The sequence below is a fragment of the Mytilus californianus genome, unplaced genomic scaffold, assembly GCF_021869535.1.
Source record: "Mytilus californianus isolate M0D057914Y unplaced genomic scaffold, xbMytCali1.0.p SCAF_1, whole genome shotgun sequence".
Taxonomy (NCBI): Eukaryota; Metazoa; Mollusca; class Bivalvia; order Mytilida; family Mytilidae; genus Mytilus; species Mytilus californianus.
The window spans coordinates 52,936,598-52,953,513 of NW_026262581.1; the positions used below are offsets into that span (position 1 = coordinate 52,936,598).

A 16,916-nucleotide genomic window follows, 5' to 3' on the forward strand; every position below is an offset into this window, starting at 1 on the left:
AATGTGAAGAGCATACATATATCTAAAAAAAAAAGGAATTAGTTAAGACTAGACAAAGTGATGCCCCCACACTCCACTCTGAAATAACTGTATAATAATAAAGTCAATGTAGGGCTTTGAGATATTATTGTGTCTGGGAGACACAAATGATGCCCCTGCAGATGAAAATTGTTATTTTAAATTAAAAGTTGAGCATAGTAGCACATAGGTCTATGGTTCACTGAAGGAGGAGTTATCTGGAAACGTTATGCACCTCTTATGCAAGTATAAACTCCAAAAAATGACAAAGTTCAACTATTTCCCAAAAGAGCAAATATTAATAAAGATCAAAACCTTACCACATGCACACCTTCAATATATGTACAAACAGCCAGCAAAGTAAGAACTTCCTAGCATTCAAACTGTAGGAGGAGTTATCCGGAACAGCTATGCACCTCTTTATATGCAAGTATAAACTCCAAAAATGACAAAGTTCAACTATCTCCAAAAGAGCAAATATCAATAAAAATTTAAACCCTGACTACATGCACACCTTCAATATATGTACAAACAGCCAGCAAAGTGAAAAATTCCTAGCATTCAAACTGTAGGAGGAGTTATCTGGAATAGCTATATACCCATAATGGGACAGACAGACAGATGGATAAATGCATAAGTGTGAAGACCATGCATATATGGGGCAAACAGAAAATACCGGTAGATAATAGCTCTGAAAAAGTGTCACATGGAATAGCTTACAGTAATTGAAGCTTGGAATCAAAAATCAATAAAGTTCTGATTTGTAGTTGCTGATAAAATGCAACAGAAATGTGTAAGGGATGGTTGGATATGGTAAACCAGTATACACCCCTTTCCCCAGTATTTCAATGCATTGACATGGTACATTATTTTGTTCAATCCCCACTTAATAGTTATAGTATAAATAATTTTCATATTTGAATATAAAAAATAAGACAATTTGTAACAGAACGATGCAAGGATTGTACAAGTGTGCAGTTAAAGTTTAATCCATAGCAGTGTTTGGTCACAGGTGGTCTTATTTTTTATATTCAAATACTATCAGTTAGGGAGCTACCATCTGATTTTTATGGGGGGGGGCTAGGATGAAAAATTTTGTCCTGCCTCATTATTTTTCCCTCTATTTGGTCCTGCCTTTTTATTTTTCACTCTATTCGGTCCTGCCTTTTTTTTTTTAGTTTATCCTGACTTTTTTTTTTACATAAATTGTCATCCTGCCTTTTTTTTTTTGCAAATAATCTCATCCTGCCTTTTTTTTTACTCAAAACTCCTGTCCTGCCTATTTTTTTCAAATTTCATCCTAGCCCCCACCCCCATAAAAATCAAATGGTAACTCCCTTATATTCTTTATTATATAGCAACAGAATATCAAAATCTTTTTCTGTGTTACTTGCATTAGTTAGACTCACTTTATGTATAATAGCAAACTGAATATTTTAGATTACAAAAAGAATTTCAAAACATTTCAGAAAAAGTTGCAAATGGAGAAGTATTTAATGAAAATAAATATGAAGAGATAAGATTAGAAATGCAAAAATATGAAGAAAAAATATTTAAAGGTGCTATATTACGTTCAAAAGCTAACTGGGCCATAGACAGAGACAATAAAATGCTCTGCTGGGCGCAGCTTGATACAACCGCAGAGGTCGAACCCTGAACAGTTGGGGCAAGTATGGACACAACATTCAAGCTTGATACAGCACTGAATTTGGATTGTGATTAAATATTTGACACAGCATAGGTTTCTGACACAGAATGAATGTGGTCTAAGAACTTAAAAATTTTTAATTTACCTATTCAAACCATATCATTATTATTTGCTTTTATATATAAATCAGAAATAACCAATTTAAAATGGAAAATTAAAAAAAAAAAATCCCTCCCTCAAATTTTTTTAACCCCCTTATGATTCATCACCCCCAAACTCAATCCCAGCCTTTCCTTTGTGGTATGGTACCTTTCAGTACAATTTCAGAGAGATCCATACACTTGAACACAAGTTATTGTCTGGAAACTAGAAAAAGGCTTGTTTTTTGCCCCTTTTTGGCCCCTAATTCCAAAAATTTTGAGGCAATTACCCCCAAAATCAATCCCAGCCTTCCCTTTGTGGTATGGTACCTTTCAGTACAATTTCAGAGAGATCCATACACTTGAACACAAGTTATTGTCTGGAAACTAGAAAAATGCTTATTTTTGGCCCCTTATTCCTAAACGTTTTGTGTAATTACCCCTAAACTCAATTCCAGCTTTCCCTTTGTGATATGAAACCTTGTAGTACAATTTCAGAAAGATCCATACACTTACACACAAGTTATTATCATGAAACTAAAATAATGCTTGTTTTTTTGCCCCTAATTCCTAAAATTTTGAGGCAATTACCCCCAAAATCAATCCAAGCTTTCCCTTTGTGATATGGAACCTTGTGGTACAATGTCAGAGAGATCCATACACTAACACACAAGTTAAGTCTGGAAGTTACAAAAATGCTTATTTTTGGCCCCTTTTTGGCCCCTAATTCCTTAACTGTTGGTACCATAACCCCCAAAATCAATCCCAACCTTCCTTTTGTGGACGTATAAAAATTCAGTGTATTATTTACAATTAGTAAAACATAGGCAGGAAAATAATTGTATTAAAGAATTAAAAGATAAAAAAGGGATAATAATATCAAAGACTGATAAAATTTTTGATGAAATCAATCAATATTATAAAACTTTGTTTTCGTGTACAAATATTGATGAAATGAAATTGAATGAACTATTGAGTTTTATCTCAAAAACAATTTCTGAAAATCATCAAAATTATTTAGATTCTGAAATTACTTCAGAAGAAATTTTTAAATCTTTAAATGGTATGAATAGAAACAAAAGTCCAGGTGGTGATGGCATTACTGTTTCTTTTTATCTAAATTTTTTTCATCATTTTGGAGAAATTTTTAAAAAAGTTTTTGATGATATTGAAAAAGAGAGTATTATGTCCAGATCTATGAGACATGGAACTATTACTTTAATTTTTTAAAATAAAGGAGACAAAATTCTAAGACCAATATCTCTTTTGGCTGTTGATTATAAAATTCTAGCCCGAGTCATGGCAAACAGGTTGAAAATTGTTTTACCATTTATAATTTCTGAATTTCAATCGTGTTGTGTCAGCAGACGTGATATTGCAGATACTACTGCAAGCATCGTGATATTATTGATATAATTGAACAGGAGAATTTTGAAGGATATTTATTAAAAATAGATCAACAAAATGTGTTTGATCATGTTGACCGTAAATATTTATTTAGTGTTTTAGAAAAATTTGGATTTGGAGATAAATTCATAAATTGGATAAAAATATTTTATACAGAAATTTTCAGTACAGTAAAATGTAACAGTTTTTTGACAAAATATGTACCGCTTTGTAATTAAATAAAACAAGGATGCCCAATGTCAGCAATTTTATATGTTATGGCCACTGAACCTCTTGGACAAGCTCTTATTAAAAAATAATAATATTCATGGTATCAAAATTTCATTTTCCGTAAAAGAATCTAAATATTTTGCTCATGCTGATGATACAACTTTAACAGTTGCAGATAAAAACTCGGTGACAGAAGCTTTTAAAATTTTTGATTTGTATAGTCAAGCATCTGGAGCTAAAATTAATAGAGAAACATCTGAAATCTTGTGTCTAGGTTCTGCTAAAATATCTCAAAAAGAGTTAGAACAATTTGGTAGTAAACTATGTGAAAATGCTACTGAATTATTAGGAATTTATACTGGCAAGGATAAACAGTTATGTGAGTCACTAAATTGGGACGAAAAAATTAAGAAAATAAAAACAATTTTATATTTTCGGTCTAAAAGAGAGCTGACCCTACCAGGAATGGCTACTGTTTTCTCTACTTTGATAATGTCAAGATTATATTATACCTTAACAGTATGTCCTCTTCCGGAAAAAATTAAAAAAGAAATTCGTTTAATTGCTCTCAAATTTTTATGGAACAGGAAAACACATTTAGTAAAATTCCAGTCTATAGTTGGTAAAAAGATACAAGGTGGTTTGAATTAACCAGAGATTTTTCTTAAATTGCAGTCATTTCGATTGAAATTCCTCAGGAAATTTTTAAATTCAGATTGCGAAGCTCATTGGAAAAATACTTTTGAACATTTCATTTCAAAAATAGAACACATGAATTTCGGTAAAAATATTTTTTATATTGTTTTGAATTCAAAACAATTGAATTACTTACCATTATTTTAATAAAGAAATGCTACAAGCTTTTTATAGAATAAAATCCAGAATTGAATTCAACATTGAGATACAACATGTGTATGCAAATCTGCTTTTCTGTAATCTGTATATTAAGCATAATGGCAAATCTTTGCTTTTTTCTGAATTCATAGATGCCGGTATTACACAAATAAAACACATTTGCTATGGAGTTATTCCTGGATTTTTATCACAGATAGCTGTTTGTGAAATACTCCAAGAAAAATTTCCAACAATCAGCACATCAAACATTGAAAATGTGTATAAAAAAATCAAACAAAGTATTCCTGATGATTGGCATGAACTATTAAAATCACCAAATCCTATCAATACAGATACATTGCCGGATATATATATCAAAGGCGGAATTAGTACAATACATTTTCAGAGCGCATTAACAAAAACATTTTATGACATTCTGCTGACCCGCCTTTTTTGAATCGCCTACATCTGAAAAATTCTGGTTGAATAAATTTCCCAAGTTAAAAATATCCTCGGTCTACTCGATAGTTCACCTTCCTTTTCTTGCACCTGATATTCATTGTTTAAATTATCGACTCGCAATGAACAGTATTTTTACGATGGAAAAACTATACAAAATCAATAAGACTGACAGTGATACTTGTCTCCTATGCAGTTTAATGAGTGAGAAGTTAGAATCTGTTTTTAAGATGTGACACAGTTCAAGGTCTCCATGTACTCTTGTCAGATATGTTACAAAATAATCTTATAAATAGCACATCGCCACACATAACTGACATACCTGACTACACACAATTGATTTTATTGGGTTGGCCGTTTACAAAACAAAGACTCGCCTATCAACTTTTATCGGATAAATTTTATGTTAGGTGTAGCACGACTTTCAAATTATAAAAGACAAAGTAAAAGTACTTGAAAACAAGCATTCTGTGAGTATTGCATGGCAATACATAGTCCCCTACCGGTTAAAAAAAGTTTTTTGGGGGTAAAAGGAGGGGGGTTCAAACAACAATTCAATAATTCATCAATTATTTGGTTTTCATCCCTTCATTAGCTTTAAAACTTGGCACTGGCTCACAGTGAAGAAAATATAAGCCATGATATAATCTCCGAGGTTCATGTAAGCTAGCATTGAAAAACATTGCAATATTGGCCTCAAGATTCCTTAATTAAGAGCTGTTTTTTTTTGGTTGGTTTCTAGCACATTGGTGTATACACCACTTATCTTTTTATCATTCTAATATACAAACAAAGACCATGAATACCATTGTGTTTCAAAACTGTTTGAGAAACATACACTGTCACAGTAAAATACGTCTTCTTCATTCCAAATTCTAAGAAATCAGGGCAAGTAACTTTTCTTCTGGACAAGTAAAATTTACAATTTCACTTGCCCGGGGACAAGTGGTCACAACAAATATTTCCACACCCCTGAATAGTAATACTGTTATGTTAAAAAAAAGGGGAAATATGAAAATGAACACTGAAATGGCGATAAAAAATCTCCAGTTATGATGCCCAAACTCCAGCTGAAAATTTTCAAATCTCCAGTTGTGACTTGACAACTCTGTCACATGTATGTGTATTGTCAATTTCATTGTATTTTTTTCGGTGTATGAATAAATGTGTATTGTATGAAGTTGTCAAAATGGCACATCATCACTTCATGAAGATTGATGCAGATTTTGAAATTATTGTGAAGCAAGAAGTTGTTTAAAATGCATCCAGACTATGGATTGTTGATATGCATTACACTGAATCATTAGTTTTACATGCCAAGTCCCAAAGTTTCAGTTAGAAGTCTCAAATGAGGGTCCAGTAAAAGGTGGGGAAAGTTTCAAGAGTAACAATAAACGAGTTATTTCACATGTATGATCATCAGAATTTATCACAATAAGAAATTCATAAAAATCACCATCATCTATATAATTATCCCTTTAATTTGGATGCTTTTCTAATTACCTTTTCCATAATTAACCATCAATATTTTGTCACAATCTTTGAACATTTTTCCTTGTACTGGATTCTCTGTCATTGAGTTCAGATCAATCAAGTGAAGGTCATGCGGTTTGTTGTCTTTGGTAAAGCACATTATTGCCTTACTGTCATTAAGGAACAGCACACTCTGTGACCTTGCCTGAAAGATTCAATATAAATGAAAAAAATCGGTCATGTTATCCTTGTTTGGAAGGTTATTCAAAGTTTACCTATTTTGGTCATGTGACTCCATGATTTGACAAGCTAATAATCACACATAATTGTTACTAACAATACATAGGGAACATGTTGAAATATCCTGGTCAAGGCACCAAAATTTGTTGACATAAAAGAATAAGTCACCAATACTTTGGGTTGTGTTACTTTATGATCAAATCTTTAACTCTGGCACCCATACAAAAGTACAAAGTAACATCACAAAAATAAAACATAAAATACGGGAAATATAAATTGATAATGTTGTTAATTTGCACTAGAGTCTCAACAAACAAAGCACATATTGATATCATGGTCCATAATATTTATGATCTGTTTATATTTACAAGCTCAAGTATTCAAGCTGTAGTAAAGGAGACTTTAAACATAGTCATGTCCAATTCTTAGTTCAAGCTTTGCAAATTACAAACTAAGTCAGTCTTCACAATATGACCTCTTATAATATGGCTTGACTGATTGTTGACAGTTTAATTTTGCATAAGCAAACATGGGCGGTGTCTTGGCAAAAGTTTGTTTATATCAAAACAGTATAATGATTACCTCAGTTTCTGCCTGAGACACAATTTTCTTCTCAACTGTATCAACCACCATTATTCTGTTCTTTTTATCCTTGCCAACAGATGACATCATGAGAGCATACCTCTCATTTGCTAAAAGCTTAAAAAACCTTTAAAAGAGAATAAATCATTTTCTTGTAAACAGTTGTTGCTGAATGCTAGTCAAAGTTTTTTTTCTAGTGGTATGCCTTTTCAGAATTAAGAGGATTGTAGATTAATTCATTAATTGTACACAGATAGAAAGAAACATTTCACCATTGGTTGTACTTTAATTGTCAGTGAAATTGTTCACCAATCACAACATTTTCCCAGAATGCATTAGAATTTTGAAAAAAAACTTATCTGAACTTTAATATTCAATGCAATATTTTTGCAATTATCATTAGCAAGTATGGAAACAATAAAATCATGATTCAAAAAGTTTGTCTGGATCGTAGCTATAATAAGATTTGGGGTCAATGTCAGCATTTATTCCTTATTTCTGAATTTGCATGCTAATCTATAATGAATCAAATTGCCCAGATGAATTACCTAAAATAGCCCTACCATTAACTTTTTACACAGAAATATTGAACAAAAGTAAAAATTCTAAGTTAAGGTGGTTGGGGTGTCTTCCTCCATCTTGGATTTTGAAATAGCAGATATTATTAACAATTGGTCTAGATCTTTAATGAAATGTGCAAATTTTGAGAGTAGCATGCAATTCATGTGTAAGACTTTTCATGTTAATATAGAAAATTATGTGTTTTATCATATTTACGGCTGTATTTTACAAAAAACACAATATTTTTGTTTGATCTATTTTTTTCAACTTTGCCACATAAGGGGAGATAACTCAGATAAAGTAATTTTTATAATAGGAAGTGTTGCGAATTTACCTATTTTAATACGTGTATGTAGAAAGAAAACAAGTCTGGTGACCCCATTTTCTTTTTCTTATCTGAAAGCATGTTATAAGAGCTATATCTTCTCACATTTTATCTTAAAATTCTATGGTGTAATTTTCTTTTTATCACACAAAATTGGATTTTCCATGCATAATCTATACAAAATCTGACAATTTTGCACAACCTGCAGTGTAAAAAAAAGTCCAGTGACCCATACGTTTTATTATATTTTGGAAAAAAGCATGATGAAAACTACATTTTGACAAATTATTAAAAAATTCTATGGATTTTAATTAAAGACCCCACATCCACCTTAACTCAAGTACATGTATACTTTCATAGTCCTTGAAGAAAATTGAACACAAATTTACCCTGATGTGTCGAAGTAATAGGAATTTTGGAAGAAAAAAAAACAATTTCACTTCGAAATAATGAATCGAATATTGATATCGTAATTTTTAATTGTGCAACATAAATAAATTTCCTTATTACTTCTAGGTCAACAGATTTGTGTAACTATCAGACTGGCATGCTACACTTATTGTTTGTTGAAAACTTTGAAAATATTTGACCATGCGGAAAATTATGTTTATGGAACACATTTTACCTGAGATAATTACGAACGGAATTAATAAACCCAAGCCGAGAAATTTATCAAACTTCTTTAAACTGATCAAACTTTTTTTAAAGACTTGACCTCAGCAGATAGCCGCTAAGGAGAAAGTTGAAACATTATATATCTGTAACAATTTGTTTTGTTTCGCAAGTACTTCCGTATTTTATATTACCTTATCTTTGTAAACATCAGATCAGAACTGTCTATTCTGTCCTTGTTTCTTGTATTTTTTTAATACTGCATGTACTGTTGATTTATATGAATTGGGATATCAAATACGTTTTCTGTCATTACATCTCAGGCTGACAACACCAGGTACAATATTGAATTGGTATAACGTGATGAATTGCGACCTCAAATAGTTGTCAGGTCCTACTACTTCCACTTATCATGATTTGATTGTATAGTAAAATTCAACATGAAAAAGGTTCTTTAGCAAAGTCCTAATAAAAAATTCCCACAGAGGGAGACCTTCAACTTTTGAGGTATGAATCTGATTGATGCCATGAAAACCAATATGTTAACAGTAATTTATTATTTTACAAAACTTACTGTACAGATGCACCAAAATCTGATAGTTTCTCTTCTGAAAATGTTGTTTTGGAAGTATCCCAAACTCTTAGAACACTATCATCAGAAACAGTGACAAAAGTTGTCGCATCATTTGACACACAGCAGTCTATCTGATTGCTATGCTGCAAAACTTTTTGCCTGTTTCCAGTTTCCAGATCTATCACAACAATAGTCTTGCTCGACTCTCCATACATCTTTTTGCCATCAACAGAGAACTTGTATTTCTGAATTGCATCTGAGTCATCACCTAAGTATCAAAAGTAATCACGATTAGCCTTTATTGTTAAAGGGGCACTAGCTGTCAAATTCATGTTAACCGATTTGACTCAAATTCTCATATTTGATTTATAACAATGTAAAACATTTATCCAAAGTATAAAAAGTCTAAAATAAACAATTTACAGGGTATGGGCTCCTGAATATGTAACTTCGTTTCGTGTGTATTTTAGTCTAGACGCCATCTAATTAACTATCGATATAAACATAAATATAGATATAAATATAAATATAGATATAAATAGAAAGTGGACTCGTGCAGTTGGATTTTTCTAGGTCTGTTTAATTTCATATTATAGATTGAAAATATATGTTAATCATCGTTTTTACCTGTATAAGAATGATGTTTTATTGATCGAATCAGTCAATCAAATGATTTACCTTTGTTTCACTTTCAATGTTGACATTCTTTTCCTTTAGATAACTTAACACTTACAATGCATGCGTTATCAATCTCTAGCTAAGGGGTTAAATTGAATTTCACATGAATACAGATTCAACGAGGTCGAATTATTCACTTGCAAGTGAATAATTCATCATCAATGTTTCTTTGCTTATTTTGACAAAATTGAACCATATTGGCCGCTAAAAGCGAATTATTATTTCACTATTTTACTTTCATTAATGATTAAACAAAAATAATTCATATTTTAAATTTTTATATATGTGTAGCTAATGCCCCTTTAAGCATACTTGAAATAAAATGCTCCTCATGGCACAGCTTGATTCAACCGCAGAGGTCAAACCCTAAAAAGTTGGGGCAAGTTTGGACACAACATTCAAGCTTGATGGATTGTGATTAAATATTACACACAGCAAAGGTTTTCTAACACAGAATCAATGTGGTCTAAGAACTTAAAATTTTGAAAATGGACGTTTACCTATTATGGTCGAATATCTAAAATCTAAATACATGGTTAGATTCAGCATATCAAAGACACCAAGAATTCCATTTTCCATTCCAATTTGATTTGAATTAAACCCCATTGAATTTGGTCAAGACATAAGCAAGTTATATAAAAGTATTGTTTATGGCCCCTTTTTGGTCATTAATTCCTAAACAGTTTGGGCCATAACCCTCAAAATCAATCTTTTTGAGGTATGGAACCTTGTGGTACAATTTCATAGAGATCCAAACACTTATACAAAAATCATTGTCCAGAAACAAAAAAATGCTTGTTTTTGACCCTTAATTCCAAAACAGTTACGACAATAACCCCAAAAATTAATCCCAATATTCTTTTTGTGGTAAGGAACCTTGTGGTACAATTTCATAGAGATCTATGCACTAATACTAAAGTTATTGTCTGGAAGCCAAATGTCTTAGGACGACGACAACGCCATACCATTATTAGGCCTCAAATTTTAGGGTTGTATAAAGACACTGTTGAAATACTACTACTAGGGGGGCGGGTATTTAACAATCTTGACTGCCTATGAGGGTCTAGCTTGGTCGGTCATCATGTGGTAATGGGGAAAGTTTTTAAATCAAACAAGTGATATTTTCTACCCATTTTTGTTACTCATTATAAATATTATTGCAAGAAAAGCAAAGCTATCAATACAAGTAGGTCAAGTGCATAAAATTAAAAGTTTACCAGGGTTCAAGCCAATGCTTTTTTTAATAAATGTTAGCAGATGGAAAACAATCTCTTGTAAAGTACTTAGTTGCCCTAAATCAAGCAACTACAAGTTCTTTATGTTTAAATCTTTTTTAAAATAACTTTTATAAAAATCTTATAAGAACCGATTTTCAGGTTGTCTGCATATTGATATTGTAAAATATCAGCTGCGAGTCACAATATGAAGTTTCTTTGTCGAGTGAGCAAAGCCAAGTTCAAAACGGCTTCATATTGTGTCGAGCAGCAGATATTTTACAATATCAATATGCAGACAACCAAATGATCGAGTTATCGAGTTGTATTTGCGTATTTTGCATGATAGAAACAAGTGTTTTCTTTGTTTCACAAGCGAACCGTAAGATGCCTTGATAAGTTTGAGTCAAACTTATCAACGTCGGTTCATATATTATGACATCGCTGATATGTCCGGATCAAAGTTATTAAGGCCGGGTGAAGTATTTGACGTCACAAAGCCGTGATATGCAATTTTATTTAGAGCTGAGCAGAGTGATATAGGCAGAGGGACAACTGATTAGAACTGTGATCATTTCATTTACCTACCCATTAATTTTCTACAAATTTCAAAAGTCTTGATATCAAACAGGTAAGGCACATTATCATACATATTTGATGCCACAATGCATTTCCCATCTCTTGTAACAGCAGAAGCATCTATGGTCAAATCGTCTGGATCTTCATCAGCAATTGCAGGAGTTGGTGGAAATCTGATTCTGGGTGAGCAGTAGGCTTGCCTTTTTTCTAAATCAACGACCCATATACCAGTATCATCATCATTAGTACAAACAGCGTAATTATCAGAACCTGAAAAGTTTTTTGAAAATAAAAGAAAATCAATGTTATATTCAGATTTATTATATACTTAGTAGTAAATACAGATAAACTGTATGTGTAATACTGTTAATGGCAATCGTGCTGTATCAGCCATCCGTGATGATATCGATATCAGCCATGGTTGCAAAGGCTTTATTACACCTTTAATCTGTGTGACGTCATGCCATCAATATCAATCACTGTTGCAAAGGCTTTATCAAACCCCTAATCTGTATAATGTCATGTCACATAAAAAACATCTACTTGAGGTATAAAATAAAGTGTATATGATATGGCTTTTTCAATATCACACACCGTATCAACCCTTAACCAATATAATCCCTCGAGCAGAGCTCTTGAGATTATATTGGTGTCTCAGTTTGATCGGATGTGATATTGAAAAAGCCATATGATATTCTCTATTTATTACATGTATAATAAGCAGTCGCCCAAAGAGCTTGTGATTCAGTAGTTGTTAATGGTCGCAGTCTGCCATATTTGTTTTTCTTTTATTGTTTCAGCTTTAATCAGATGCTTGGTTTTCACGTTTTAATTGTTTCATATTTTGTCATGCTGGGACCTTTTATAGCTTACTATACAGTATGAGTTTTCCTCTGTGTTGAAGGTCTTATTTGTTAATTATTAAAGTCAACTTAGTCTTTTTCCCTACTTCCTTTTATAAATATTGCTTGTTTGATGATTAGCAGAAAATACCAAGTTTGAATACATACTGAGGGTGAGGATGGGGTTAACAGAATAGAGAATAATGGTAAAAAAAATATAAAGAAAAGAGAAAAATGGAACAAAAAAATAAAGAATAATGAGGTGCTAAAATATAAAGAATAGAGAATAATGGGCAAAAATTATAAAGAACAGAGAAAAACGGCCTAAAAAATTAAAGAAAACAAAAATGAAGGACCCCCAATCCAGAACCTCAATATTGATAACACAAATTAAGCTTACCTGAAGCAAATAATCCAAATGACACTTTCAATTTGGACTTGTCTCCATCCATCAGGCCATCTTTTGGATTAATCACACTAGTTTTCTCACCAGTTTTCATGTCATAGAGATGGACTACTTTAGTCTTCATAAATCCTACAAGTACTTCTTTATTTTTACCACAAACACAGAAAGAATTCATGGCAGCATGAGAAAATGTGTATTTTTTCTCTCCTAATTCAGTAACTGCTACCAAAAATTTACTTGAATAAATCAGAATAAGAGAATCGTCTGCCACAAAATGCACTTCACTGGGATCCTTAACAATCCTCTCCATGATGCGGATTACTTTACCTTCCTGAACATCCCACAGGCCTAATGAGTGGTCATCACATGCTGAAATTACAAAATTACATAGATTATATTTTTGTCAAAAAAGTGACATGGTTGAATGAAATATAATTAGAAGTACATTTACTGATATTGTTTTGTCAAAAGCATAAGAAAGCACATATATTATCAACACCATAGTACTTTGAAATTCCATCTATTGACTAAAAGGATGCTAAACAATGTATTTTCAGAAGTCCCTTATATAAAGAATAATGACATTTTTGTTTTTGATACTGACTTTATCAGCAAGAATATCAAGCGAGCTGGCTAGAGCGATGTGATATTTGAGCTGATAAAGTCAGTATAAAACAAGATGTGTCAAAACGACACAAATGGCCCTGTCTCAAAAAATTGAAAAACCTGCAATTTCAACAACACATGTGGACACAAACATGCATGAATAGTATCCAGCTCTCAAGACCAATACAAGTTTGATGAAAAATTTCCTTGATCAATGAGTAGTTAAATTTCAAACTATCAGCAAACAGGAAGTGGATGTACTGCAGATCTAACATAAGATGTGTAGAAACGACATGAAAATCAGCATAGCGGAACTAAACATAAACTTGATCTGTAACTCATTATGGTAGACTCACATATCAAAAACTAGCGCAAAAACTGAAGACTTATAGAAAAAAAGTATGTATAACTGTGATTTTCAACAAGTCCAAAACCCGTAATTTCGGCAAAAATCAGAAACAGCAGAGTAGAACGAACCTTATTTATTTACATTAATAAATTGTGACGTAGATGGTCATGTTGCACTGATACCTAACGGGATTGCCTAGATTTGAGTATCAAGTCCTGTCCATAATACGAAAAAATATTCAAGATTCAAGGAAAAATGTACAAAATGCTGATAAAAGATGTGTACAAGCTTTAGATTATTTTAGGAAGATCAAGCTGTCCCAAATTTAAGTTGTAACCAAAGGGCCCTGTACTGATAAGAAATTAAATATGGTATCATGGGTAAGTATATCCTTTTCTCAAATTTCATGCATAAGTGATAAATTTCCAATTAATTTATTAAAGGTGTTCATTTATGTGAAGAAATTGTATTTCCAGACAGTCATAAATTGATAACTTACCATGCCTGTCAGGATAAAATGAGGAAAAGTACTCAACAACAGTAAGAAAATTGATAAATATAAAATGAAATACACTTATGGAGCTAAAATCAATAGCTTTCATTTGCATTTGCACATTACCCTGTTGATGGAGGCTGCCATGTTGCAAAGCATACAATTTCAAATGACTCTTCATATCTGATTACCAAAAATTATCATTAAAATAATGACATCAACCACTTTCACATGAAACACCTGCCTCATTTAATGTATTTTTAGATATTGACTGGACCATACTTTCAAATTGGTAGGTTGGTTTAATGGGATACCCAACACTTTGACCACAATAGATTTGACTTGATTAAAAGTTATAAAATTTTGACAAAATATTTTTTTTGATCAGCTGTTGACAAAATTTCAAAATCTCAAGAAAATTGAACCACACAATTTACAGGAATAATTTCATTGGGTATATAGCAGTTAGACAGACACTAATTTTGATCATTGAGTAACTGGATTTTGGTTTACAAATAGTTAGTGATTTAAACGTTCGGCTGATTTTTAAAGGGTTAACTCCTTTACTTGTTCTGTACCTCCTTAAGATCCAAGTATTTATAATTTTAGGGGCAAAAATTCTTAGTGTATCCCAAGGGTAGAATACAGTAGCAAAACTGAAAACCATGGGACAGTATATTGATGAAAAAATATTGATTGATGCCTGAAAGACAACAAATGAACTATCAATCCTGTGAAAGAAGGTCTACTAGGATAAAGGCAGGAATTTTGACTTCCCCTGGAAAAATAGGGTACTACAGATAGGGGAAGAAGTTTTGCCTTGCATCAGGACACCTACAGATCCATAGTAGAGTTTTTGCAGGTGTTCTTTTATATGCAGAGTTTGTTGCACTGTCCCCACAGAGGGCATCAGATTTTACATCAATGAAAAATAAGTAAGACGTCAGAATTCTTATCACAAATGGAAAGTAACATCAAGTAAAATATGTAGAGAATGTAAAGTATGAAATCTCACAAGCAGTGACAGCTATCTTTCCATCTTTCTTCATGTCCACCCAATCAACTTGAGATTTATGTCCTCCTAGTGCATAAACCAATGGTCCTCCAACCTTCACTAATAGACCAGTGTCAGGACACAAATACGTCTCATCTGTCTCTTTACATGTATTGGTAAAAGTCTGCAATTCCTAAAAATAAAATCAAACTGGGTTTTTACAATACTGGTAATACATTTACTTTTGCTATGTTTGAAAAGAAATGTGTCTTATAGTATCTGAAAAAAAGACTTAACAAGGAAAACTTAACACTTGACCAATGAACCATAAATATTAGGTCAAGGTCAGATGAACCCTGCCAGACAGATATGCACACTTTACAATCATTCTATGCACCAAAAAAATAGCTGACCTATTGTTTATAGTATCTGAGAAAAAGATCAAAACACAAAAACTTATTGCTTATAGTATCTGAGAAACAGACCATAACACAAAAACTTAACATCAACCAACGAACCATGAAAATGAAGTCAAGGTGTACTAAAAATCTACCAGTCTGACATGTTCACCTTACAATCAATCCATACACCAAATAAAGTTCACCTACTGCTTATTGTATTAGAGAAAAGGACCTAATCATGATCTTTAACCTTGATCACTGATCCACAAAATCAGGCTGAGGTCAGATGAGTCCTGTCTGACAGAGGTGTAGACCTTGCAAGGAATCCATAGACCAGATATCATAATCCTATTACTCCTAATAAGTGAGAAATTCACATGACAAATAAACTGCAGTTTATTTTGAGCAGTCAATGAACCATGAAAATGAGGTCAGGACATTGGCCATACGATAAACAGAAACCTTTTAACATATGGCATCTATATACATGGTATGAAGCATCCAGGTCTTTTACCTTCTGAAATATAAAGCTTTATACAAGTCTTAGTTTACACCTCCACTGCCAGATTGTAATCCCAAAGTCTCCCATACTGCAATTTTTGTTGCAGACTAGACAAAATTGAGGCCCATCATAGGGGTGTTCAAGTAATTACATAATCACAAATTTTTTGCCCATATAATTACATAATCATTAATTATTTTTTTAAACATGATAATCAAATAATCAAAAATACAGTCCTAGATTATCAAATAATCGAATAATCATGAAATATTTGGTCTGGTAATCAAACAATCACTATAAAAACTGACAAGTAATTCCATTCTCAATTTTACATAATCAAAAACCCCATGAGGAGGCTAAAAATTCTAAAATCAGTTTTCTTTAAAGTCCAGTCGCAAATTAATATGCTTATTAAGGACAAGAACATGTTAATGCAATATATATATATATGAACCCTGCTTTGTACTAACATGAGTTTTAACATGCTGGTTCACATGGTTACAGTCAGCAAGTAGACATGTCACCTTACCAAAGAAACAACACTCTGACAGAATCTTGTGAGGAACATCTTTATCTTTAAAGGAACATCTCTGTCTTCTTGAGAACATCTCAGCCAAGTTTTTCTTTCCATATGATATGAAGACAAATGAAGTTTGCCAAGTCATTGCAAAACTTCTCTGAGTGGGCTTTAATAATCTGTTTGTTTACTTGTTTTGTAAGCACTATTTCAATAATACTTATTCAGCATTTCCTTTTATCAGAGTTAAAA

At 32.2% G+C, this 16,916-nt stretch overlaps 1 protein-coding gene across 2 annotated transcripts in view; it reads right to left on the reverse strand.

The window, feature by feature from the left end:
* LOC127721154 (NACHT domain- and WD repeat-containing protein 1-like) overlaps window positions 1-16,916 on the reverse strand; it is a 123,388-nt gene that overhangs the window by 18,580 nt on the left and 87,892 nt on the right. For both annotated transcript variants that reach the window (XR_007991063.1, XM_052227830.1), the window contains exons 17-22: window positions 15,266-15,437; window positions 12,797-13,171; window positions 11,564-11,824; window positions 9,084-9,351; window positions 7,012-7,138; window positions 6,220-6,394 (exon numbers count right to left, since the gene is read on the reverse strand). Coding sequence is in view for 1 of the 2 variants with exons in the window: in XM_052227830.1 (XP_052083790.1) it covers window positions 6,220-6,394; window positions 7,012-7,138; window positions 9,084-9,351; window positions 11,564-11,824; window positions 12,797-13,171; window positions 15,266-15,437 (1,378 nt within the window). In the remaining variant the exon portion in view is untranslated. The remainder of the gene's footprint in view (window positions 1-6,219; window positions 6,395-7,011; window positions 7,139-9,083; window positions 9,352-11,563; window positions 11,825-12,796; window positions 13,172-15,265; window positions 15,438-16,916) is intronic.